At 43.0% G+C, this 27,985-nt stretch overlaps 3 protein-coding genes across 4 annotated transcripts; 2 read left to right on the top strand and 1 right to left on the bottom strand.

Annotated features, from left to right (window-relative positions):
- The first annotated feature begins 646 nt into the window (after nt 1-646).
- Nucleotides 647-12,814, top strand: fbxw9 (F-box and WD repeat domain containing 9). 2 transcript variants are annotated; one of them, XM_077541403.1, is made up of 7 exons: nt 647-1,170; nt 6,780-6,903; nt 7,198-8,161; nt 10,401-10,555; nt 10,622-10,825; nt 11,226-11,291; nt 12,599-12,814. In XM_077541403.1, the coding sequence occupies exons 1-7, from the start codon at nt 1,061-1,063 to the stop codon at nt 12,680-12,682; spliced, it is 1,707 nt and encodes a 568-aa protein (XP_077397529.1). In that variant the 5' UTR covers nt 647-1,060; the 3' UTR covers nt 12,683-12,814. The 2 variants fall into 2 exon arrangements, with proteins under 2 accessions (XP_077397529.1, XP_077397536.1); XM_077541410.1 differs by having other exon boundaries at nt 648-1,170; nt 10,401-10,549.
- Nucleotides 12,815-13,158: 344 nt separating this feature from the next.
- Nucleotides 13,159-14,107, bottom strand: LOC144033346 (guanine nucleotide-binding protein G(I)/G(S)/G(O) subunit gamma-7-like). Its single transcript, XM_077541395.1, has 2 exons — nt 13,749-14,107; nt 13,159-13,641 (listed from the first exon to the last, which is right to left on the bottom strand). Exons 1-2 carry the CDS (start codon nt 13,827-13,829, stop codon nt 13,516-13,518), a joined length of 207 nt encoding a protein of 68 aa, XP_077397521.1. The 5' UTR covers nt 13,830-14,107; the 3' UTR covers nt 13,159-13,515.
- Nucleotides 14,108-15,447: 1,340 nt separating this feature from the next.
- dhps (deoxyhypusine synthase) lies at nt 15,448-24,158 on the top strand. The gene is made up of 10 exons (XM_077541387.1): nt 15,448-15,590; nt 16,602-16,808; nt 16,912-17,061; nt 17,314-17,435; nt 19,687-19,783; nt 19,876-19,962; nt 21,195-21,300; nt 21,372-21,475; nt 22,191-22,316; nt 22,777-24,158. Exons 2-10 carry the CDS (start codon nt 16,614-16,616, stop codon nt 22,870-22,872), a joined length of 1,083 nt encoding a protein of 360 aa, XP_077397513.1. The 5' UTR covers nt 15,448-15,590; nt 16,602-16,613; the 3' UTR covers nt 22,873-24,158.
- The last annotated feature ends 3,827 nt before the right edge of the window (nt 24,159-27,985 follow it).

Below are 27,985 nucleotides of genomic sequence, written 5' to 3'. Positions count from 1 at the left end.
GCCTTGGTTTTGTGCACTAAAATCATTATGGCAGTTAAATTGCCTATTTAAATACTGAATTTATTTAAAATTGCTTTGACTACAAAATTGAACCAAAACATCTCATTTGGAATCTAGGGTATATACATTGTATAATTGTGAAATACTAAAACAAGTTTGTTACGAGATATTGAGCAGAAGACAAGACAGTAACCTTGCTCTAAATTCTGCTGCTTACTTCATATAGAGAAGTTAGACGTTTAACATGACAAAACAAATAAATGTCTCATAGGTGCCTCAGATGCTGATTATTAAATGCATTCATGTATTTGGGAAGTGGCGTTACAGCAGCCAAGTGAACGCGTTGAAACGAAGCGAGCATTTTACAATCTCAATGTCGCATATTAGAACGTTGGTAGTAAATGTAGGTCTATCCTGCTAATGACATTGCTTCAAATACTTCATAACTAAACATAAAAAATGCTATAGTTAGTGGCGAGTATAATAAAAATGATTTAAAAATTGAGGTACGAACGAATTAATGTTGGAGATTGAAAAATGTTTCTCGTAAAGTGCGAATAAAGTAGAAAAACATGCATTTCAATCAAGTCTGGCAGAGAAAACAGCGTTTCGTTGTGCACATTGATGACGTTTATTGCTAGCGTCGGAAGTAGCATTTTGAATGTAGTTCGCCACACCTACAAAACGGCCGATTGCAGTTGGTGCATCACACTACGTTTTTTCCCCTCGGACATCTGTATTTTTATGTCGTTCCAGAAATTACCAACTATAAGTTGGGTGGCCTATATTTTATTGCCTGGTGACAACGTTAATGTAATTTAAAAATTTGTGCAGTAGCCATTTGTTTGTTATTGCGTTTGGTAAGCTTATCAGATGTTGGTTTCCGGACAGTGTTTGTTTTAATTATTTTAGCGACACAATCGCCTTTAGGTTTTTGTTTTCTTCAGTCACTTGTGTTGCTGATCTGTGTAAGCTAGCACTGCCGGCCTGTAAAATATGCATTCAACAGAGGAGATGAGGAGTGTAGCCTTGGTGTACATGTATTGACACTGCTTCGTCTATGGATGACGTAAGGATGAACAAAGGGATTGCAGGAGGTAAAGCTGGGGAACAAAGTGGACCGTCGCACCAGTTTGTGATAAATGTAACCTCGAGTGCAGAGCTGGAAAGGTAAGACCAACCGATTATATTGCTGGCGAACTTACATCATGCAGCGAGTTTACTAACATTTATTGAGCCAAGACACACATTTAACATTCGGAAAAACTTCACATCATAACCAGCAAAACAAAAATGACAATACAATGTGTATATATACTGAAATGATGTTGGATGCACGTGTTTTACTGTACCTTCTGCCATTTCGTAGCGGCATACGATTCATTCTACCTGACGAGCATTTGAGTCCCCAACGTTTGATGACGTGTTTAAAACTGTGCCAAAGTGTGTTTTCTAAAGCTTTCGGGTTATCATAATATAGAAGTAAATACTAGAGGTGAAGAAGGGGGACCGGAGGGTGTGCTCCAACAGATCACACTCCTCAGCCTCCCTGGTAAGGTCTATAGGGGTGCTGGAGAGGAGGGTCCGTCGAGAAGTCGGATCTCGGATTCAGGAGGAGCAGTGTGGTTTTCGTCCTGGCCGTGGAACAGTGGACCAGCTCTATACCCTCAGCAGGATCCTCGAGGGTGCGTGGGGAGTTCGCTCAACCAGTCCACATGTTTTGTGGATTTGGAGAAGGCGTTCGACCGGGTCGCTCGGGGAGTCCTGTGGGGGGTGCTTCGGGAGTACGGGGTACCGAGCCCCCTGATACGGGCTGTTCGGTCCCTGTACGACCGTTGCCAGAGTCTGGTCCGCATTGCCGGCAGTAAATCGGATTAAAAAAAATAAATAAAAAAATAAAAAAAAGATGCATTATTAATGTGTGTCCCTCCCTCAGTTTATCTTATCACCCTTGACCTCTCTCCGCTGGACTACTCATCAGTCTTTTTGGATCCTGGAATCTTGTCTCTTTTTTTTTTTTTTGACAGACCTTCATTCCTGCTGGTATATATGAATACGACTGTTCTCGTCTCTCAGCGGACGTCCGTGCCCTGGCATCCATGTGGTGTCTTAATCCCATCGGTTTGGACCGTATGCCTAACGTGGAGTATTCTGTGGCTTCACTTAATGTCTTGAGTCTTGAGGGACTTATCCCTGCTTTCTAGAGAGCATGGCCGTAGCATGTCTTTTTCTCATCCAGGCACGCCATCAGGTCTGGTTGTCTCTGTCTCCCATGCGAGAGCCTTCCCGGAAGGAACTGCGTCTCCTCCCTGTGGTTCCAATTCAGGTTTTCAGTTCGGCCGTGACAGAGGCGCTTGACAGGGGTCTCCAAGTTGGGTCCTCGAGAGCCCCTATCCAGCCTGTTTTCAATGTTTCTCTCCACTAACACACCTGATTCATGATCGGGATCGTTATCAGGCTTCGGCAAAGCTTGCTGATTAGCTGATCATTAGATTCAGCTGTGCTGAAGGATGGAGACATGGAAAACAGGCTGGATAGGGGCTCTCGAGGACCAAACTTGGAGACCCCTGTGCTAGAATGTACAGTATGTGCTAATGACACGAAGCGGAAGTTTGCCAACCTTTCCAGGACCTATGCTCCATCAAGCTCTGGAGGAGCTGCTCTCCCGGCCACCCCTCTGTCACGTGCTGTGCAGAACTTTCGGCCTACGGGGGGATCTGGGGCTTGTCGTCCCTCACGGAGGCATATCACAGGGGCCAGCAGTCTGTTACTTTTCCTGTCAGCAGCTCAACTACTGGGCTGCCCTCCCTTCGGACCCATGGGTGCTATCGACCATGATTAATGGGTATAGGATTCAGTTCTGACACCGGCCCTCTCTCTCCAACCGGGTCAGGGAGACTGTCATCAGCGGCCTAGAAAGGGAACTGGCTCTAGATCAGGAGCTAGCGGCCCTCTTCGCCAAGTCCGCTCTCGAAACAGTCGATCCCTTGGCACATCCAGGGGTATTCTACTCCCCCTACTTCCTCATTCCAAAAAAGACAGGCGGATTCCGCCCTATCCTGGATGTGAGAGGTTTTACCCGTTACCTCAGGGTGTTACCCTTTGCATGCCAACTACGTCAGCCGTGTTATAGACGATCGCCCGAGGGGAATGGTTCACTTCGATCGAGCTGAAGGACGCTTACTTGAAGTCCCTATTGCTCCTCAGCAATGTTCCCTCCAAGCTGCGCGCGTGCGCAATTGTGCAGTGCTCTCACCACCTCAGCGCACAGCAAACGTCTTGCAGCGCAGTAAAAAAAAACAAAATCCTAACCAGCAGCTGTATTTGTTTGTATTTTTTTACATTATCTTCCTATAAACAAATGACAACTTTATATAGTGAGTGTGGTTAATGGAGTGGGAAAATAAAATGTGACAAAAAAGCTTAAATGCAAGAGGAACAGCCATGTCGTGTTGTAGGACGGAGCGGCTCCGTCCACAATGAATGAGCATTACGTTACTACGGTGACGCCAGCCGGCGCGCGTACCACACACACAACACGACACCATTCCCACTTCACTTACAGTTTTAATAGCAGTTTGGGTGCGCACACAGTTGTTCTACTGCAGTTTGAAGCATAAATACATGATACAACAGTACTCACACTCAGCACTGACGAGACTGCAGCGACACGCGACCGCGCCATTCAGGAAGTCCAAATATGGGCGTAGTTTACCATTCAGGAAGTCCAAATGTGGGCGTAGTTTACGGGCCTCTTCAATGAGGCTCTTCACGCGTTTCAGAAATGTTCACGTTTTAATAAATTACGTTTTCCATTAGGGGTGTTAAAAAAAAAATCGATTCGGCAATATATCACGATACTACAGTACTCAATTCTCGAATTGATTCAATAGGCAGCCGAATCGATTTTTTAACATTTTTGATGAAAAAATATTCAACAAAACGTCAAACTTTCACACCTTCAGCATGGAAGAATGGTATATTAATGGAACATTAAGCCTTACTATTTTATTTCAATGCTGTTCTAACATGAAAAAGGTTACAACCTGTTTGCTAAATACAGTGGTTCACAGTTATAACACTGAAGTTTCAGATCAGTAAATAATAAATTTTCATACAAATCTTACAGTGTACATGTACAAGTTTACTGAATGGTATTTTCTAAATTGAGTAAAAAAAAAAAATCGTAACAATCGACTTGTAAATTCATATCGGGATTAATCGGTATCGAATCGAATCGTGATACGGATCAAATCGTCAGGTACTAGGCAATTCACACCCCTATTTTCCATTATTTTTGAGTGGACAATGTGGGCCCATATTTATAAAAAAATGTTTTGAGACTTGGCGGCGGTGGTCGAGTGGTTAGCACGTCCGCCTCCCAGTTCTGAGGACTCCGGTTCGAGTCCAGGCTCGGACCTTCCTGGGTGGAGTTTGCATGTTCTCCCCGTGCCCGCGTGGGTCTTCTCCGGGTACTCCGGTCTCCTCCCACATTCCAAAGACATGCATGGCAGGTTAATTGGGTGCTCCGAATTGTCCCTAGGTGTGCTTGTGAGTGTGGATGGTTGTTCGTCTCTGTGTGCCCTGCGATTGGTTGGCAACCAGTCCAGGATGTCCCCCGCCTACTGCCCAGAGCCAGCTGAGATAGGCGCCAGCACCCCCCGCGACCCTTGTGAGGAATGAGCGGTCAAGAAAATGGATGGATGGATGGATGTTTTGAGACTTAATTATGCTTAAAATAACCTGTGATTAAAAACAAGTAACAAACTAGGGCTGAATCTAATCATTTGACACATGATGTACAAGTGGTTTGAATTTTTTTCGTAACATACATACATCATGTAATTTATGATCTCAGGTTTTGGACAGGTGTAATACTGGTTTGGCTGCCATGTGCATGTCTGATGTCAAGAGCTTACTGTATATATAAATGGACTCAATTGGGTTTACATTTCATAGCCAATTTTGTCCTGATGGCCTTTGTGTTAATTTCATTGTTCATGGTTCTGACAACATGATGTGGACAAGTCTTTGAATAGCCCTCACAGGTAGAGCTTATAAGAGAAAATTTATATATGCGTTAATTTCATAACAATGAAATGTGCATGTAGCGCTTCTTGCAGTCTTATTGGTACAACCATACGCCACTCAAAGTGACATTTCATTGTGGAGACAGTAAATTAACATGAAAACAGTGCGGAAAAACAAATATTTTCAAGTTTGGTCAGCTTAGTGGGTGGCAACGTAAGATGGCTGCCGGTGGCTTCACTTCTGGCTATGGTGATATAAGTGGCATTGTGAGTCTGTATATAAGTCCGTGGATGTCGCTCACCGTAATCTATGGAATGCTCAAGAAAGTAGAGGGAACATTGCTCCTCAGCACAGGTTTATCCGCTTTGCCTACAGGGCTCGCTGCTGGCAATTATTGTCACCAGTCTGAAGGTCTGAAGGCATGAAGGTGGTCCCTTACTTGGACGACTGACTGAGTTGCGCACCGTCCAGGGCTCAGGCACTCAGACACGTCTATGCTTCTGCATCATGTGCCACGACTTGGCCTCAAGGTCAACCTGGAGAAGTCCTCTCTTGTTCCCTCTCAGCGGACTTTGTTCATCAGAATGTCGTTGGACACCACATCTGTGACTGCTCGGCCATCCCCTCAAGAGGGTGGACGATGTCCTGCACCTCGTCTCCTTCTTCCGTGCCAATGGGATGCTGCCTTATGTCCTTTTTCTGCATCTGCATCTAAATTTTACCCTTTTAATCTAAAGAAAATATTTTCAATTGAATGTATACTCTCTTAGGTCAGGAACTTGACCACATGGAGAACATTTGCCTTTTTAGGGTGAAATTTACCACCCCATAATGTGGTATTGTGATGGGGTGGTTCTTCTTCAACACACTCACTTTTTGTCAAAATTATGTAATATTGTATTTTTAATAATACATTGATTAAAAATTCTTAACTCGATCCCAAGTACAGTTCTGTTGACCACGTTTTTTTGTTTCACTTTTTGATGTAATTTTCTTTGCCTTTGAACAATTTTCCATAATTACTGAAATGCTTGTCAAATTTTTGAATATTTTCTATTTCATGTTGTTCACATATTGAATGTTCAGTATTTCATATCCAGAATTAACACGAGTCTAATGTTAGATGAATGGTAAAACTAACAGATCATATAAAGAGACAATTTGTCCATACCATCCCATTACAGCATTAACCATCCCGTCACAGGGTCATCTTGTTAAAAAATAATGACAGAAACAGAGTAAAATGGTTCGTGAACTAATGCTGAATAATGTTGTATGTAAACCTATTAAAGGTTGATTTCAGATTTTGAAGGCAACTTTTTTTTTTTTTTTTTTTTGTAAAAATGACACCAATTACGTGAAATTCATATTTCATGGCTAATGGGCCAAAAAAAAAAGTACATACTGTCTATGGATGGTTTAAAAAATGACATTTTACTAGTAGCAAGCAAAACATTACATTTTAAAATTGTGTACCATCACTCAAATAGTGTACATATTTTCCATGACGGGGTGGTACAAAACGGCTACAAGGTCTAAATAAAAAAGGATATTATTAATAAAGATTTTATGCCTGAGGTGGATTTTAAAAACAGGATTTTTCATGAAAAATTTGAAAATTACGTGGTGGAAATGGCACCCGTTTCAAAGACTGGCTTATGTATTTGTTCTACCGAACCTATCACTAGACATCACTGGCAGTGAACAGTTGAGCACATATACTAATTTTTTGAATAAATTCCCTACAGTCATCCTGAAACTGCACCAGCCCCTTCCCCTGAGGCCAGTGGATTGTTGTCATTACCATGGGAGATGGTAACCCACATTGCCTCACATCTTCCTGCTCAGTGTGTCATCTCTGTGCTGCCAAAGGTGAGTCATAAAGACTCCATCTGTCCAATTTCTATCGAGCTTATCCTCATCCGGGATGTGGCTGTGCTGGAGCCCTGGACTGATCGCAAGCCAATCACGTTCATATTCACGTCTATGGACGGTTTAATCTTCAATTAACCTAAGAAGTATAGATTTTTTTTTTTATTTATATATTTATTTGCGAATGAGCAGAAATTGGAACCCAGAAAGGTGCCGTTGGTCAAATCTTTTATGGCATTCTGTATTGTGCTGAAATAAATGATGGCACAATCCCTATCCATCTTCTGGTTTCAGGTCTGTTCTGCTTTGCGCAATGTGGGAAAGGACAACACTGCCTGGCAGCTGCGGGCGCGCAGACTGATTGGCTCAAAAGCTATCTTTCCAGTGGGGCCAAGGGAAGATTTTGCCTGGCCTATTGCTTGCTTGGAGATGGAGAAACTGCTTACCTGCTGGACCAACATAGCACAGGTTGTAACCAAGGAGCACCAAGCTGATGCGTCGGAGCGGGAAAGAGGGGAGCAGCGACGAAGGGACTTGCATATTGGGGAACCGGTGGCAGAGAATAGAGCTGGTGTTATGGAGCCAGAGCACGTGGCAGTACAGGAAGAAGCATATGATGTTGAGGAAAGGAAGGTAGTTGAAGAAATGCACCCTGCTGTAGAAGAGGACCAACTGGTGCAATTGTTGGAGAGATTAGACGATAATCCAGAGCAAGTGATGGTTGAAGATGGGCATCACGCCATTGTATTTGGCGGACAAGATGTTGATCCTGATCATGAACAGGGTTTGGCTCATCTCGGCTTTCAGGGCAATGGAGGGCATGTAGAAAAAGAGCCCCACAGAAGTCTGAGTCCACCCCCAGCACTAGAATGCGTCGCCCTCCTTTCAAGCCATATTGCCGAGGTCAACGCCGTCCTGTTGGTGGGCGGCGACGGGGGTGTTTGCGCCACGGGCTCCAGAGATCGGGATGTTAAACTTTGGAATCTGCAGGCAGACTCGAGCAATATGTTGATGCACACTTTGGGAGGGAAGGGCCACTTCAACACCCATCAGGGGTGGGTGTGGTGTTTGGCATCTCAGGGACCCCTTCTGGCTTCGGGGGGCTTTGACCAAACTGTGAGGTTGTGGGACCTCCAGGCCTGTGGGGCAGAGAGGGGAGTGATTACGACCAAAGCTGCTGTCATCTGCTTGTCCTGGCTACCAGATGTGTTGCTGGCTGGGACATTCAATGACATGGTCCAAATCTATGACCATCGAGGTGAGACACCTTTACTGAACAATATACTCATGTGATCTGAAGAGGCCCGTGTAACAAGGGTTCTAAAAGTTTAGGATTTGTCTTTGTCATAGTTTTTTATATTTCATTTCGATTTTTTTTCCAAGTTTATGTACTTTAAACTATTGCATAATAAATTACAATTCCCAAAATACTCATCACCCCCCGAAATTAATACGTTAACGTTTAAAATAATCCCTGAAAGCTCATTTCTGAAATTGACACTAATTATAGTTTGTTTTATCAACATAAAATTTAGTTGTTTTTGTTAAAGGGACACTTTACTTATTGATCCATTTTTAGCAGCAAAAAGTTGCTACTTTTTCAATAATTAATTTGGTGACGTGATTATTTTTTTATGTACATTTAATAACTTTTAAACCATTGTTAAAATGAATCGAACGCCGGCATGTTTGTTACACGTGACTAAATAACCCGGATGTTTACGTCACTAGTGTGTAAACGCTACACTATGGAAGCACTATGCAACGCAGCCGTGCATCTAGCGTCAAACCCGGAAGGATTAAACCTTATCGCTTCGAGCCAACACGACAAAATAACACTACCGAAGGAAAGTCTGCCTTGGATGTGAAAGTTGTGGCGCCAGATGGTCTTTTCGGGCACAAAATAAACTTTGACGAACGAGTGAATCAGGCGGGGGGTGAGTGGTGCTCGTGCGGGAGCTGCAGGAATGGACAATCCGCTAATGAATGTGTGCTGTCTGGAAATGAAAGAACTCGAGGATCGGTTCCTTGCGGACAATCTCAACTGCATCCTGGAACATCAGACATTCAACATGGCAATACTAAATAGACATTCTCTGGATAGCTTTGGTTGCGATGAAAGATGTGAAGAAGAAAAGTCTTGGAGGAGCAAATATCCAACAGGTAAAGTGACACACAGTACGAGCAATGCAAAACGTGTGGAACTGACGAAATATTTCAGGAAAAAGAAAAAATAGTAAAATTAAATGTATCGTCGTTACAGCACCCAACCTCCCCTAGCTGTTTTTTTTTTCTTTTTTGCGTAGCGTCCCACTGCGGTCAGGCCAGCCGCCACTCGAAAAGACGAAGTCAAGCCAGCCGCCCCAACGATTGTTAATACTGTGCATTACGGTAACGTGCCGACGTGCCCCTGCGTTGGCCACCTTCAAATGAATTATGAAATAAAACAGTCCGTGCAGTATAATAACCAATGCCCCCCCACCCCCGAAACATGCCTACCTTTCGCTTTAAATTTGCTTCGCTTCTCCGAGATCTTTCAGTGGCCGTAGTAAGACCTCGATTTGTGCCGGCTGTTGTGAGAGTGAAGGCTCCGTGTTGCTAGCAGTTGCGGCTCCTCCATCGGCTTGATTATTTCCCACGTCTGGTTCTTTAAAGATACTCGGTACTGCGTTGGGCTTTAGTATTAGGCGTGTGGCGTACCCCATCTCAAATTGTAACATATATTCGAAGTCCTCATGCCTGAAATGTTCGCTGCGCGCACGCCTGCTTGTCCTTCGGGAGGTTGACAGCACTTAGCAAACAAACCATTGTCTACTCAAGTAGCTTTTTTTTTTTTTTTTTTTTTTTTTGGGGGGGGGGGGGGGGTCTCGCGGGTTTTTCCTTGCCGACGCCTTGCAAAATTTTGCAATACAGTAAGGCATAACTGACGTTTGTGTCTTCCTCGTTGTTATGTCTGCGTGAACTACTGTTCCCCAAGCGAGTATACACACTAGTGACGTCACCACTCGGGGGCGTTGCAACACGGAAGTACCTCTATGTTGAAAAAAGTTAAATAAATCAATATAGGAGTGTATTCTTCAGCTCTTATGCATGTTTCGTAGCTATACTAACTATTTACTGCCAATCAAGCCATACATGTAAAATTAAAGGAGCCTTCCTTTAAGTATAGTAACCTTGCTTTGCACAGCAGATGCCATCGCAGTCTGGAAGAGTTGGAACATTTTCTGCAAAGAAAAATCTTGCATATATTGTGCCACACTGATAAACCTCTATTCATAAAGATTGAGTACAGTAATAAAAGACAAAGGTGCTGCACAAATTACTATTTTGAGAGTACATATTTAATATTTAATATCGGTGCCATTCATAATCTTTCATAAACCTCTTGTACTGAATCTCATTAGAATGTACATGTGTATGCAGTGCTTTTGTTTCTGTGTTTATTATGCTCACATCTGCACATTCTACAAGTTATTCTTTTTTTGTTTTACTCAAAGCTGCTATTCCCTTGGTGAAGAACTTCAGGTATCATGGCAATTCTGTCATGTGCGTGGCGGCAGACGACAAGTACATCATCTCTGCGAGTAAAGACAACACCGTGGTCGTCCACGATCGCAGGGCAGAGAAAAGATTGTATAAAGTTCGCGTGAGTGTAAGCAAAAAATGGAAATCCTAATCTTGTGGCAAACAAACTCCAATTGCGACTTGTATTTTCCAGCTGCGCTCTTACCTGCGTTCGATGAGCTACAGTGACGGCGAGATATGGGGAGGAGACATCAGGGGCATGCTCCGCTGTTTTCACATGCAGCAGGGTGTCTTAAAGCACCTGTCGCAGTTCGATATAGGGCATACAGCTATGGTCACTGGCATTCACAAGTCACCTGGAAGCCTCTACACCTGTTCCTCTGATTGTACTGTCAAGGTAAAATGATGTCTTTTTACCCTGCACATGTAACCAACCTATTATTGTGATATTTAAACCACAGAATTTGTTGCTCACCACCCTAACAAATTTTGAATTATTAAAAACATTGCCAAGTATACAAAATGAGGCTTCAATCATGAAAAATAAAGCCGTTATTTCCACTCTCGAAGGATGGGGGCGTCACTTCGGCACCATTTTAGCCACATCCAAAATTCAGGAAAACTGGATTACAGTGAAAAGCAGTTTAATGCTATATTGCCAGGATTAAAAATTAAATAGTTCTCAGTCATTGCATGTTTTAGTAATTATCTTCAAACATGTATAATGTATTAAAAGAAATATCTGAGTTCATGTCACCATTGTTTTTTAACCAATTTAACGTCTTCCACCTTCGCAGGTGCACATCCCTTGTGGGCCTCCAAAGACATTATGCACCTTACGTCACCAAGGTGGAGTCTCTGGGGTGAGTTAATCGCACCGTAACATTCACTTACTGTATCTGTATCTGTACTAATTATATGGAGAATGAAGTCAAACATAATCTACTGCACTGGCTAACTTTTAATTTCTTATTTCAAAACCATTTTATGTATAGGAGTAAAAGTGGGAAAAAAAAGTCCAAGTTGAAACTGTCACAGCTATGAAACATTTCTAAACAGTACAGGGAATTTCTTAATATTCGAACATTCCTACCCGCCACACAAATGTAAAGTTACCCAGAGTATAATAAAACTAAAATAAAGATTCACTACTTACTTACTTTGAAGTTTTATAGCACACTTCTAAAGGACAGCAGATGGAGTCATGGTCTAGCAAGTCATTAGCCATGATGCTAGCATGTGTCACAATCACTTTGATTTGTTGTTCCATGCTCCTGGTATTTGGGCTTTCCTTTGTAATAAATGGAGGAGGCAGGACTTCCAGTGAAAAAAATCATGCTCTTACTCCGTTTGTAAATACTGTTGCAGAATAGGCACAAGCGTTATATACAAAACAGATCGGATAGTCAATACGAATGAAAACATGAAGGCATTTTAAGCAGCAGTGTACAACGAGCAATCTAGTGTTTTTTTTTGTTTTTTTGTTTTTTTTTTAAATCTCGAATGAGGAGAGTCGACAACTGTGGATCGCCACCATCAGATGACAACTACTCCAGTTGTGAAGCAGCATATAAGTTGAACAACATCCTTTGATAAAGAAGTGCTGCAACATGAGTCGTCTTCCACAGAGTTGTACCAACTACACACAGACACTGGCAGCTCTTGACAACAAGGCGAGAATCCCTAAATTCCGTCTGGTACAAAGAACGTGTTAGCATAAAATTTACTTATAAGACTCATACTGATCCCAATTTGCTGCATATTTGCGTCGCTGCAGGTTTTGGTTATTTCCCTGCTCCCCCGCATCGACGTGAATCATTCTAATCAAATAGTATTGACTGCCGACTCCTTGTTTGAAACTAATATAGCATAAGATTAGAATTCTGTGCATTACAGAAGGAAAAAAAACATTCGAATTTGATTATAAATAAGGTAGCATTAAGGCTAGACACCGAGGTAACACATTGTAAACCCTACGTAAAAGCATGCTTACTTACAGTACCTTCATAATTGTGAATATACCTGCAGACATGCATTTTAAATCCTTTTGTCCTTTTTGGAAGATGATGTGGAGGACTTTGCTTGAATGATACAACTTACGTACTTCAAAGAAAAAGGAATAAACATTTAAATGTGACTATAATGATGTCTCTTCCTTCCCTTCTGCCAGCTGAGCGTGGAGGCTGGAGTCCTGGCTGTCGCTTCAGGGGATATTTGTGTTAAAATCTGGAGGCCACGAAAGAGTGAGATTTGATCATGGATATGGACAAATATCAATATCTCACAGTATTGCACTGTTAAGTTGTGAATTAAGCATTAAAAAATATATGATAGCTGTAAGCTGGAATCAACATGATGAAAAATAAAATAATCTATTTGTAGTGAATCTATGAGTGGAGTTTTACCTTTAGAAATGAGCAACAATTTATGTTACACAATATTCAAATACAGTGGTTGTCAAAGTGTAGTATGAGTACCACTAGTGGTGCAAGGGCTACCTGTAGTCCTGCGTGTGTGTGTGTTTTATTTAATAATACTGTATTAAATATGCAATTTAGGAATTAAATCTCTGCCTTATTTTTGATGAGCGCTTGGGTTACCTACGCTACTGTATTTGAACATTCATCATAATTGAGGAGACCCGTATTTTTCAAGGTGGTACTTGGTATAAAACATTTGAGGGCCACTGTCTACTATATTGAAATGCACCTTAAAACAAAAAAAACAGTCTGAACTCTTGAATTTGCTTTAATTAGATTGTGCCAGTGTACCTAAAGAAGTTTTCTGTAAATATATTTCCATTTTTTTTCCTGTTCAAAGTTGCCTTAGCTCAAGTATCAAACAGTGGCAACAAAAATCTAACTCGCCAAAGTGCTCAAAATAACTCTGTGGCACATTGATTTGTAAAACTATTGGCTCACAAAATAATACAATACTATTTCAGAAGGGTTTCACTTGCAAAGCATTCAAATTGAATTGTGTTGGTCGGGCTGCACGAGCACATTACACATTTTGCACGGGGAGTTGAAGTGGATGTCAAATGACAGCCGAATCTCCTGCTGTGTCCGCCATATCAAATTAGGAGTCTCAAAGCAGCACGCATGACTTCTTTTCTTTGAAAGGGTTGGAGGTGGCAGCGATGCCGGTGAGTAGAGGGTCACTGCACCTGTGGTCCAGGCAATAATGGACCAAGTCTACGGCTGTGAGGGAGATCTAGGTCGGAGGCGGACAGACAGTTATTTACAAGTGAAAGAGTCAAATGGCAAACTCAACCTGTTAGTAATCGAAGTATGACAAAATCTTCCAAAAACCACACATACCTTAATCCTCTCCATGCATGCCTCCAGGCGAAGCTGCTCCACCACTTTTTGCACCTGAGTGAGATTGTTACTGACACTCATTTTCCACAGGATGACTTCTTTTTACTAAAGATATTTGATCTCCTTTAGAGGAAAAAGAGAACTGAACACAACGATCTGTCCTGCTTGAGCGTCTGAAAATCTTTCAACGGACCTTTTTGACCTGTCTGCATTTGTATTCATTGTTGGGCGGGAGTTGAGAGGCCCTTTGAACATTACTTTAAAGGGCATCCTGCAAAGGTCACGGAGATCACGCATCTTTAAAAAAAAAAAAAAAAAAACAACGATTAAACGATGCATTTTTAACCTCTTCTGAGCCCATCCCAGCTGACTTTGGAAAAAGGTGAGTTACCAAGCCTTTTGTCAAATTCACACCTCACAAGAGTCTCCCAACGACCACTACCCAACATGCAAGTTTTTAGAATTCAGTAGTAAACCGAAAACCCACCAAAAAACAACACGAAAACATGGAAATATCACACAGGAAGGATGGAGCATCAAATTACTATACACTTAATGGTCTACAAAATTCGTTTTTTATATATATATATATATATATATATATATATATATATATATATATATATTTATATATATTGTCACGCCGCTACCAGGCGTGGCGGCTCATGCTTTTATTTTTGTGTCTCTGTTTCCCGTTTTACTCTGAAATCCTAAACTCTCCTCTCACCCCAGGTCACTTGCCCTTCCTGCCGCTCACTCATTACCGGTCCCCGCCCATGATTATCACCACCTGCCACCAATCAACCCACACAATAAAAGCCACCTGCATTCTCCCCTCCGTTGCCGAAGTGTCACAGTTAGTGCATGGAAGCGTCCCACAGTCCTCGAGTCCTCGAGTCCTCGAGTCCTCGAGTCCTCGAGTCCTCGAGTCCTCGAGTCCTCGAGTCCTCGAGTCCTCGAGTCCTTGTTCCTGGTGCCTTGTTGTTTTGCCTTGTTTTTGTGCCTTATCCTCCACAGCGGAGCGCCCTTAGTTACCCCTTGTGCCTTGAGCCTTGTTTCCTCCCTAGCGGAGCGCCTTTTGTTGTCCCCTGTACCTTTTGCCTGTTTTTTCCTCCCCAGTGGAGCGTTTTTAGTTCTCCACTTTTTGATCCCCCTTTCTCCTCTCAGCTTGAGAGGAGACACTGGTTGGCTGGAAATAAACCTGCTGCCTTGGTGGCTTACCTTATCCTGCGTCTGGGTCCTACCTCTTCACGTCGTGACATATATATATATATATATATATATATATATATATATATATATATATATATATATATATATATTAGGGCTGCACGATATTGGAACATTTTGCGAAATAGTTTCTGAATATATCAATATTGATACTATTGAGATATTTAACATGTTCCAAAGGAATTACATTTTTATGATCTAATGAAATAATTTTGTCATGCAGCAAAATAAGCAAACTCAATATATTCTTAATTAATTGTAACTGCATCTCGATAATGATCAATTATTGGATGGTGGTGCAAATTTTAGTTATATATATATGCGTACTAACTTATTTTATCTTGTGTGCAGAGGCCTGCATATCCAGGTAGTGTTATACCAAGTTACCAACACTTATGCTCAGAAGCGCTAGTGAGCCAGTTGAATGTTTGACAAACAATTTAAAAAAAGAAGAAGCAAGACTACTTTCGTCCTTTCTCGCTTACCGTAGTCAGTGCTGCTGTGTGTGCATGGGGTGCTTTTCTACTGCAAAATTTGCGACACAAGCGGAATAATTATTCTTGTGACAGATTTTTGCTTTCTAGACACCATCCTTCACAGCCGCTATTTAAGGTATGTATTTGTTCACACACTGTTTTTTTTTGTTTTTTTTTAAATCTCATTCTTACTGCCGTAGGTTGGGGCAGCAGTCGTTCGCACTGTACGCTTGTTAGCTAAACCGTAGACAACCCGCTAAAGAACGGTATAGTTATGCTGTTCAGGCAAGAAAGTATTACATAATTAAATTTCTGTCAAATTATTATTTACATTCAGTATTACCATAAGGGTGGCAATGTAATAAGTTAACTTGGTTAAAGTAGAAATACTGAATCAACTCATTTCCTGAAGTAAAAAGTGTTGTTGTTTTTTTTGCCGTGACCGGCAAATTGCTACCTAGTGTTATTTTGCCGTGAGTCAGCTTAGCCCATGTGAAAATGTGTGAAAAGAGACAGAAGGTGGTTTTAAAAAAGCTTGTGGTTTTTAGGCTGGCATAATAATCGTCCATCCATCCATTTTCTGAACCACTTACTCCTCATATGTGTCGCGGGGGGTGCTGCACCCTATCTGAGCTGGCAATGGGCAGTAGGCGGGTTACACCCTGAACTGGTCGCCAGCCATTCGCAGGCATAATAATAATAATAATAATAATAATAATAATAATAATAATAATATACAACGCATTTGCTATGACTCATTCTTTGAGCCAATAGTATCAAACAATTCTCTTCAATAAGGCGATGGACGGGGAGTGGGCTATGTGGCTCCTGAATCGGTTGCCTCATCAAATTGAATCTCAACCAATCAACCTCTCAATGGTGGTTGGTGAGTGGTGAGTAGAAAGTGTATTTATCCATTTTCAAATATAGGTAGAAAAGTAAATGCTTAAGTTACAGTATCGAGGTATGTGTACCACCACTGGGTAATAACAATACAGTCGGTAATGAAAAGTATGAGAAATTGAAGTTTAAAAAGTCTATATTTAGTGTTAGCTACTAGACATTGCAAGCATATGATGTCAAAAACAAAAACAAAAAACGAACAGAGTGACATGCTGCATCTGACCGTCCCGCTCCCATTTTTCAGGATTTGTCACACATGGCAGAAAAGGCCCCTTCTGTTGCTCTTGAGGCTGTACTTAAAACCAGCAGCGACCTACCCGAGGACCTACCGAAGATTAGAGGCTATGACTTTAATCAGGGGGTGGATCTCCAGGCAGTGCTCAAGTCTTACCTAACCACAGGCTTCCAGGCCAGTAACCTGGGCTTGGCCATCCAGGAAATTAACCACATGGTGAGAAGTTGAAGATTTACCGGAGTATATACATTTATTTACCGCTAAAAGATTTTTGTTTAGGTTGAGAATTTCTTTGAGACATTTATGTATTTTTCCCTAGATTGAAAAACGTCTCGAGACAGTTGAAGCGGGAAATGAGTCTGGTGACATGCCATCCCGCCCAGGCTGCACAATTTTCCTGGGATACACTTCAAACCTCATTAGCTCTGGAGTCCGGGAGAGCATCAGATACTTGGTAGAACACAAAATGGTATGTTTGCCCCCACAAAATGCAATTGATAACGTAACATTATCTTTACCATCACAGCTTGTCTTACTACTTCACATGTGAGTCTTACTCCATCCATTATATATCATTCTTTTCTTTGCAAGTTTTTCTTCACAAAAGTGTAACGTGTGAAAGAAGACATTTGTTGACTTGTAGATGAACATACTGTACAAAAGACAGTGATTAAAACAATTGTGTGTGTGTGGTTGATGTGTTTTGTTGACTTTTGTGTAGGTGGATGTGGTTGTGACCACAGCAGGAGGCATAGAGGAGGACTTGATCAAGTGTCTGGCTAACACATACCTGGGAGACTTCAGCCTACCTGGCAAGGAGCTTCGTCAGAGAGGAATCAACAGGTTGGTGAAGTTTGGACTAGAGATGGGCCGATATTTGACATATTGGTACATATCGGTATCTGTCTGTTTTATTAATCTGACGGCCGATATGAGCGATCCATTTAAAACTCCGTCTTTTCGCTTCGAATGCAGCCCAGAGCGTCTCTGTCTGTTATGGAGTCCAACTCCAGCAACGTAACGCCCATAGCAGCATTTGATTGGTTAGCCGTGCAAAAGCCAGAACCTATCAGTAGTGTATGCCGTGTATCACAGTAGCCGGTCACATACGCACCCACGGACACAACGCGAGAGACACATGCTTCGAAGGTAAGTTAAAAGAGAAGAGACTCCGCCGATCGTTTCACCATGATAAGCTAAACACATTGAATTATGTTGTGTATTAAATGCACTATATGAATGGAGCTGCATTGCCTTGCATTGAATCCCCGCTAGCTAACAGTGGTGTGTTCATCTTAGCATGTAGGCTAACACCCAGTAGCTAATTCGCTACTTGAACTACTCGGGGAGGGAATCACACACATTTTCACTTAATTAAGTAAATAATGTTTGTTAGAAAGGTTCCAAATATTAACAGTTGTCATTATTATATTGTCTAGTTCCATGTTAAGAGTAGAGTAATGTCATTATATTTACCTCTCGTGACGCACACATTGCATTCTGGGTCACGTCCACTACTTGTTGCATAGCGGTTATTATGCAGTGAGATGCCACAGTGACACTAAATAGCGTTTAGTTACTTTATATTGTGTTTATTTGTCGCACTGGTTTGCCATTGTGTGCCTTAAGCTTCGACGTCGATTTGATTGACAGCTCGTTGTGCACCTCGTTAAAGTCCGCTCCGTAACTAATTAAGTGTCTCAAACACCGTTTAACTACACGAACGTGTTCTCTTCCGTATGTTTGGCATTAGTAGAGGTGCACTAAAGTATAGTGTGCTTATTTGCTCGTTTTGTCTCTCTTTTCACGTCATGTCTGCCGTAAGTTGGGACATTATCCTCTCAATGGATGCCACTAATATGTAACATCTACGGCCGTAGTCGGCTGCAATTAATGTTCAGTGATGTAATTTCGTTACGTGCATCATACTTTGAATAATGAGCTCATGTTTGGTATGTTGTATAACTTTCTCGTGTGTTAGTAACTATTCATGTGGACAGCTAAGACAGTGCTTGTTAATGTGAATTAGCAATGTTGCAGCCCAGTTATTATTTAGACAAGTACATCTGTGCCATTAAGTGATACAGTACAGTACAGTAGTGAGAGAATAGTGTGCCCATATACACACACGTGTCTATAAGTGTAAAACACATTAAACAGCAGAAAGTGGCAGCGGTCCACCGCAACAATGTCTGTTTAACCAAGTTATTCTTACTATTATTATAACCAAGTTATTTTACTCTACCTTTTTCTGCGTTGATTGGGGCATCCTAAGTGGCAGTAAACTACATGATGAAGTGTGTTGTATCCTGAAGCTGTCTTTTGACAGTTCTCTTGTAGAGAGGAGTAGCATGATATTGCTGTTCTCGATTTAAGATCCTCAGCTTATCAAAACTGTCTATATGGTAACAATAACAATAATTATAAGGTCTACAAGAACTGTATGGTGTTCAGGGATGAATAGTTTTTCTCATGGAATTTTTTTTATTTTTTTTTGCTGTAGTAATAAGTAATGCCACAGCTGATGCACATTTTGAATGACAGGGTTCCTCCTATTACTTCAAAATATAAAAATATAACATTTATAGAATAAAACTACAAGTATCCCAAATGCTATAAAAGGTAATGTCACATTGGCCCCACATTTAACTCCCCCCGCCACCAACGTCTTATTGCAGATAGAAGGATGTAAAATGAAAAGTGCAGTGTGAGAATCCATTGTAAAGAACGGTTAGGGTTTGCATTATTCAAAAATTTGGTGCCAACATTTTAACTTTTACTGCAAATGAATATCGGCTTCAAATATCGGTTATCTGCCTCCTTGACTACCGATAATCGGAATCGGTATCGGCCCTGAAAAAAGCATATCGGTCTATCTCTAGTTTGGACTGTAATTATGACTTCACTACTGCGTTAGAGTAGTCCAGTGGTACACTATGCCGCGTTCCGCTTTGTGTACAAATTTGTTACTGGCTGCAACCTTTTCAAGATGCCAAATGAATGCAATAAGATAAACACAGCAGTAAATGTTTTTCATACTCTTTAACCACCTATCCTTTTTGTCCACCCACCACGATGCCCTCTCCATTTTAAGGATTGGCAACCTACTAGTGCCCAATGACAACTACTGCAAGTTTGAAGATTGGCTCATACCCATCTTGGACCAGATGTTGCTGGAGCAGAATACAGAGGTGAGTCGAATAGAGACACTTTGCTTACTTATTGTTTCATTCTTTTCAATTTGGTTTATTGTGATTGGTTGGAAATCAATTTAAAACTTTAGGGTACCCGCTGGACTCCTTCCAAAATGATCCACCGGCTTGGCAAAGAGATCAATAATACTGACTCTGTCTACTACTGGGCGAACAAGGTGAGTTTGAGGTTGTATTCTTCATAAAGTACATTGGGTTAATAATGGCTCCAGCAATTTTTCCTCCACCTTTATTGATCCAAGGCATGATGTTTTTATCATTACAAAAATCTCTTGGCACACCACTAAAGACAACTGTCATAAAAAGTGTGTACAGAATACTGGTAGACTTATGGATCTACTGAATCTTAATTTACTGACAAATGTGAAATCTGTCTATTTAGTTAGAACTATTACTCTGTTTTATTAAAGAGGAAGTCAATCCCCCCAAATTTTCTGGACAATAATATGTTCTATGCTGCCCCACGAGTCTAAATACTGTATTCTGGTTAATATTGTGTTAATGGAATATGAGTTAAGCAGCAAAATCGAGCAGTTTTTATCAATATCAGAAGGCGGCCATTTTGCCACTTTCTGTCGAGTGAAAGTGACATCACATTTGCTCAGGTCTCAAGTAACAACCAATCACAGCTCAGCTTCAGAAAACAGGTGAGCTGTGATTGGTCCTTCACTGAGCCCTGAGCAACTGCGATGTCATCTTCAGTAAACAGCAAGTGGCAAAATGGCTGAGAGGTATAAAAACGGCTGGATTTTGCTTCCATAATTCATATTCCACAAATGTAATATTAATCAGAATGTCATGTTGAGACTAGTGAGGTCACATATAACATCTTATTGTCAAGAAATGTGTAAGGTTGACTTCCTATTTAAGTAAATTACGGTAAGTAAAATTGAAAATTGCTGGTGGATAATCTTGCTGATCTTCTACGGCACACTAATGTGCTGCTGTGTAGTTGTTTGGAATCGCTAAGCTACAGTATAGGTAGAATAATAACTATGGATCCACCAGATACTTGACAAGGTCCACCTGTAGAATTTTAAAGAGTTATTAAAAAGTATTTTATAAAGGTACTCCTATAACGCTGAGTTGCGGGGTTGACAATTGATTTGTGGTTGTATTTTGCGGTAATGTAGAGGACAATTGTACTGAGAGATGTGTGTTTTATTTTGGTAGCCTTATTTAGCAAAATATCAGAATCATGTTAGTGTGATGCAGTAAATTCTATAATCACATTATTATATTTCTCAACAAATAATGAATAGCTCTTTTACTGTCAGTCAAGTTTGAGCATTATTATTTGTAAAAACCTTTTCCCTTGCATACATATTTTGTTCATTAATATGCATGCCATGCACTGTTGGTGTGTACTTTTTTTTTTTTCTTTTAATAGAATAACATTCCAGTGTTCAGTCCTGCATTGACAGACGGCTCTCTTGGTGACATGCTTTACTTCCACTCGTTTAAGAAACCTGGCCTTATACTCGATATTGTAGAAGGTAAAAGAGCAAAATTGCATAGTTTCGGCCAATAGTTGACAAGTTCCTAAATGTGAGTCTGTTCTTGAAAGATATACGCAGGTTGAACAGTCAGGCTGTGTATGCCAAAAAGACTGGAATGATCATCCTGGGAGGTGGGCTCGTCAAGCATCATGTAGCCAACGCCAACCTCATGGTAACTGGTCTCTTCTTCTCCTCTCTTAATACAGCACAACATTTCTTTTCTACACTGTCACAGTACTTTATTGTACGTAAGACCCACAATCTACCATTAACCATTAATTCTCAAATCTAGAATCAATGATAGACTCATTAACTCATTAGTCGCGGAATTCTTATTTGATACATTAATGTATAGCTTTGTCTTCTTTTTTTTTTTTTTTAAATGTTTGGGTGGCGTAACACTGACACAACATTGGGTATACCTTTTTCCATCGGATCCCTCTCAAAAGGGATCTCATAGTGTCTGATACTGTCTGTTCAGTGCATTTAATCAATCTATTGAATCCTATTTATCATAAACTATATACAACTAAAGTGACGTTAATGTTAAAAAGAAAAACAAATCACATGTTGATGGCCCGCTGCACATTTGGTTCAGAATTTTGTGAGTTATGTTGATGAACTTCCTCTTTGTGTGTTTATGAAAGTGTCTTGGCAACAAGTTGCCTTTCAGTAAACCATCGGTTTGTGGTCTGGACTGGCTTTCATGTTCCACAGATATAAGTATCACTGTCAATAAATTAATGCTTAGATTTGTGCTTAAATATAAAAATGTATTGATCTTAAATTATGTGCGGAAAGATCATAAATACAAACCTGTTTTTTATTTTATTTTTTTTTATTTATTTATTTATTTTTTTTTTTTTTTTTACACACACTCTCTACAGAGAAATGGTGCAGATTACTGCGTGTATATCAACACTGGCCAGGAGTTTGATGGCTCCGACTCGGGTGCGAGACCCGACGAGGCCGTGTCTTGGGGCAAGATCAGAACCGATGCCAAACCTGTCAAGGTATCAGTGTTGATCCTCACAGTATTCTGCTGTTAAAATGACTCATTTTGTTACTCTTATCAACTATGTTTGTGTATTTTCAGGTTGTTTTGAAATTGGAACTATTTGGAAATTAGTTATTCATTGTTTGACAATTTAGCAGTTGGGAGTGTGGAATAAAGTGAGGGGTTTTGGTATTTATAGGTATTATTTTGCCCTCTAGGTGGCAGTATCAGCTCATTGTCAGCTCCATGCATGCCGAGCTCCACAAAATTTGAATAAATGAAAAACAGACTCTACTGTAACATCCATCCCATTCACCATCTGTAGATCTTATCTTCACGAGTGTTACGGGTGCGCTGCAGTCTATTCCAGCTAACTTTGACTTTGGACTCCTGGACTGCTTACCAGCCAATTACAGGTTTACAGTAACCACTGGGGGAGAAAAATAAATCTTTATTTCTCCTGTTTTTGTTTGCAGGTATATGCCGATGCATCTTTAGTCTTTCCTCTGATTGTGGCCGAGACCTTCGCTCTGCATGCCGACAAGCTGACTGCAGGCAAGAAAACTGAATGAATGCTGCGAAGCACTGTCTCACTACAGTTGAACACTTTTTTTCCGGGGGTGGGGGAAAGCCCAGCTTCTTGCTGGGTAACGTTTTAAAGCACCGCAGCATTCCTGTACAATCAGTGCTGCCATGTGAAAATGAGACCGCATGGTCCCTCTTAAGTTTCACTAACAATATTTACTTGTTAGGACAAGTTGTATTACTCTTCTTCAGACGGCTGAAATAACCCAGTTGCATGTTGCAGCATGCACCAAAGAAACCGTCATTTGGATGTAAGCAGATGCCAGGGAATATGTACCCATGAAGCTAAAACTACATTTATTTATTTCACTTTAGAATTTCATTATTTAGTTTGACGATTAAGGAACAGTTTTGTTTTATGACTGTCAGGAAAATTCGTTCAATTCAAAGGCCACAAGAGAAACGCATTTGCTTTGTTGTCTAAAATCCTTTGAATAGCTGAACATGCGCCTGTCGGATTTCTAAAATGGCAATATTTACAGTATATTGATATTCGAAACTAAGGCTGTTCGCTTTTCTTAGCCATTTGTTTGTTTGTTAGCAATAGGGATGCAACGATAGCCAAACATCACAACACGATATTATAATGATATGAAGCTCATGATACGATAATTATCACAATATTGTGGGGAGGTTGGCAATATTTAAAAAAGGTCACAATATTGTTAAAAAAAAGAGCTCATACTAAAACAAAAAAAGCACAATATTGTGCTTTTGTACATAACAGCAAAGCATTTAAACCACCTACAATCTCTAATGAAACTTAGTGAGGCGCTTACTTGTTAATGCACAGTTACATTCCCCTTCATCTGACTATTAGTGTAGTTTTTAAACATAGAAGGGCCAAAACATCCCTAATGAAAATGAAATTGCACTAAAAAACTAGCCACGAGAGGGTGCTAGAACGGCACAAATGGAAATCAGCCTGACTTTTTTTAACAGATGTGTTGCTTTTAAATTTCGTGGACATGATGACGACAATATATTGTGGCAGTTTTAATATCGCAATATCACGATATTGCCATTATTGTTACATCCCTAGTTAGCAGGATGATTCAAAAATGGCCAATTACAATTGAACTCTCTGGAGGAGTGGGCCATAGGCTAAAGAAAAAAAAATACCTTTAGGTGTTGATCTGAATTTTTTTTCCATTTTAACTTTGTGAGTAAGGCATCTAAATATACTTGTGAATGTATATATGTATATAGAAATACAAATTTCTCCCCAAACTGTTGACTTGTATTTATTTGCATTAAAAAAAATCTAAGCACACATTACATAGTTTATAACTTTGTCTTATGTAAACAAAAGGAGGTGAATGGTGTCTTGTGACTTGTTTGACGAGAATTCCCAACTGGCAATAATGACACGCCGTTGCCTCCGTTCACTTGTTGATGTTCCAATTTGTACTTGCCCAGACACAATACATCCTCTCAAACGAAAGTTACAACTGTAACTACGGTTCTATGAGTCTCGGACGACCGCCAGGGCGGTGCTTTAAGCACTGAATGTTCCTTTCGCGCATGCGCAGTTCGAGTAATGCATACCAAATTAGTCACCTGTGACCCTAGAAGGGTATAAGTTCCGGTGTCACCCAAGGTTCGTTTCCTACGGAATCTTCTCGCGTGAACACGAGGATTCCGAGCGACAGGACGCCCTGGCGGTCGCCCGGGACTCATAGAACCGTAGTTACAGTTGTAACTTTCGTTCTATTTCGTCCCTCCCGACCGCCAGAAGGCGGTGCTTTAAGCACTGAATGACTAATACCGGCGTAGTCGCGAGGGATCTCAGACACAAACCTCACTGAGAAGCCCCAGCAGGACCCAAGATCACGCCAAGCGGATGGGGAGAGTGACATCCACACTATAAAACCTGGAGAAGGTGCAAGGCGTCGCCCATGAGGCAGCAGCACAGATATCCTCCAGGGAAACACCCCTCAGGGCGGCCCAAGACGTGGCAACGCTCCTGGTGGAGTGACAGCGCACCCCTGACGGCAGGGGGCGGCCCGACAGCAGGTAGGAATGGCGAATGGCATCCACGACCCAGTGAGACAAGCGCTGCTTGGAGAGAGCGGAGCCCTTGGTAGGACCACCATAACAAACAAAAAGCTGGGCAGACGTACGAATGCCCGCCGTAGCGTCAATGTAACAATGCAAGGCTCTCACCGGACACAAGAGCTCCGGCCTGTCCCCGCCATCAGCAGGAGTGGGTACATAACGTTTAAGCCGTAGAGGCTGGTTAGAACGAGAGCCAGACAACACCTTGGGAAGGAAGGCAGTGTTCGGCCACAGAGTGACGCCGGCGCCATCCGGGTGCCATCGCAGGCATTCAGGGCTAACCGATAAAGCGTGTCGGTCGCTGACGCGCTTGGCGGAGGCAACGGCGAGCAAGAGTGCAGTCTTGCGCGACACCCACAGAAGGTCCGCCCCCGCCAGGGGCTCGAAGGGAGGCCTGCACAGGCCGTCCAGCACCAACTGCAGATCCCACGGGAACCCGAGGAGCCGGGCGGGGACGAAGACGCAGAGCCCCTCTGAGGAACAAGGACACCAGCTCATGGCGCCCCACGGAGCCGCCATCAGCACCAACATGCCGTGCAGAAATAGCTGCCACATACACCTTCAGAGTCGACTGAGACCTGCCCTTATCCAGGAGGGACTGCAAGAAATCCAGGATGGTGGGGATGGAACACGAACAGGGTCCACCCCGCGTTCTCCGCACCACGCCACAAACAACTTCCACCTGTTGGCATACTGTAGCCGAGTGGACGGTGCCCTCGCATTAAGAATGGTCCGCGTGACAGACTCTGTACAGCCGGTCAGTAGCGGTTGGGGCCCCTCAGTGTCAGCATCACTGAAGGACACAGCAGCCTCCACGCTGTCCGCTTGCAGGGATGTAGAGAGAGCAAGCATGAGGTGAGCCAAAGAGTTCCCAATGCGACCAGCACGTGCACCAGCGCCATAGGCCCGTGTGAGAAGGTCGTCAGTCACACGGCATTGGGGTCGAGGACATCGCACAGATGGGCGAAGGGTCTCCTCCGGGGACACAATGAGGGATGCGACAGCTGGCTCCACAGCAGGCATCCGGTCCAAGCCAACACTAGCAGCATCGTGCATCGATGCTAAATCACGGCCATCAGCCGAAGGGCGGGAGAGAGCCCCAGGATCCCTCCAGCAAGCATGCAGTTCCCGCAGATAGTCCTCAGATGCGGGGACAGAAAAGGCCGAGGAAGGGCGCCTGCGCCGGAAGAAAGCGCTCTCAGACGCCGATTGAGCCTGTGGAGGCACCTCCAAATGCAGGAGGTCCAAGGCATTGCGCAGGACAGCCCGTATAGAACCATCCCCCGCCTCACTGGACGAACTCTGAGCGGACGCTGGAGAGTTTGGTCCCAAAACCACAGACCCCGGGTCACGGTCGTCGTCATGAAAAAAGGAAGCCGAAGCTGCCAAGGAAATGGCGTCCTCCTCAGGAGGAAGCACTGGCATGGGCGGGGTGGATGGTCGCGGCATGGGCAGGGCAGGTGGTCCCGGCCCCCCCGTAAGTGTGGGAGGGTGACGGTCCTGCAGAAGAGATCTCACCTCTGCCAGTTCAGCCTGAAGGTGCCCAACCTCCGAAGCGAGTCGTCGCTGCGCCGCCCTTTTCCTGGGGGGGGGCATGTACAGCAGAGGACACACCGAGACGTTTCCGGCGCCTCGGTTGGGAGGACGACAGATGACCCAGTGGACTGGGGTCACTGACACCAGGACTGCAGGCCCGGCCATCACCGGCACGGTCAGAAACAAGACACCTCGGGCAGCGATCGTCCAGGACATCGGAGGCCTCAAAGATACCACAGTCCACGCAGCAACGGGAGTCCTCCATTGTGAACACAAAGAGGCCCAAACAGCGATGAGCGGGAAGCTGAGGGAAGGGGGCGCGAGCGCCACCTGCACAGCAGACCCACACCGAGCAGCCGACGCGTGGGTCGGGGCAAACAGTAAGCCGGTAAAGCAGCGATAAGCCGAGGGAAGGGGGCGCGAACGCCACCTGCACAGCAGACGCACACCGAGCAGCCGACGGAGGACGGGGGCAGACAGCCAGTTGTCAATAGTAGCGATAAGCTGAGGGAAGGCGCGCGAACGCCACCTGCGCAGCAGACGCACACGGAGCGGCCGACGGGCGGGAGGGGCAGACAGCAGTCGCGAAAGCGGCGACAAGCTGAGAGAAGGGGCGCGAACGCCACCTGCACAGCTGAAGCCAGGTGCGCACCGCAGGCGGGGCACGCACAAAAGTAAGTAAGACAAACAATCGAGCGAGAAGCGCGACGCCGTAAGCTGGGAGCGGGGACGCTGACGCTGCCCTCACCAGCAAAGGCACAAAAAGAAAAGCAACAACCAAACGGCAACACCGTCGGAGAAAGCGGCGCTAATAAACCGAGAGAAGCGCTAACGCTGCCAAAGCCAGCGGAGGAAAAAAATAGGGTAAACCACGAGCCGTGGTAGCCAGGGCGCTAACGCGAGGCTAGCCACACAAAAAACTCAAAACACCGCAGTAAACGCGGAAATTAGACGGCAAAGTAGACGACAAGTAGTCAATAACCTTACCCCACGGGAGGTTAGAATACGCGACCACGTCGGGTCACGAACGAAGGAAAGAAAAACACCGTCGCCGCAGCCTTTGGAGGGCGAACTACGCAGCTCCGACCGATCCGGTCACAAGGCTCCAAGCGGCGCGGTCAAGAGGATAAATACAAATCCCAATTCTTACATTCTTCGAAAATGTGTCGTATGCATACGCCACGCGAGAAGAAAAGAGGAAACGAACCTTGGGTGACATCGGAACTTATACCCTTCTAGGGTCACCCAGGGGTCACAGGTGACTAATTTGGTATGCATTACTCGAACTGCGCATGCGCGAAAGGAACATTCAGTGCTTAAAGCACCGCCTTCTGGCGGTCGGGAGGGACGAAATAGAACTCCTTTTCCTCTCTACTCTCTGTTGAAACAACCACATAATCAAGTCAAGTCATTTCCCCATGTGATAAATCAGTCTGATGTTGTGGCAATAATATTTCCTGCATCTAAGCACACTTCGCATATCCTCAAGTTGTTTTCCTAAACCAC

This window comes from Festucalex cinctus, chromosome 1, assembly GCF_051991245.1.
Source record: "Festucalex cinctus isolate MCC-2025b chromosome 1, RoL_Fcin_1.0, whole genome shotgun sequence".
Taxonomy (NCBI): Eukaryota; Metazoa; Chordata; class Actinopteri; order Syngnathiformes; family Syngnathidae; genus Festucalex; species Festucalex cinctus.
Note: the sequence above shows the minus strand (reverse complement) of the source record. Positions and strands in the feature narration are given on the sequence as shown.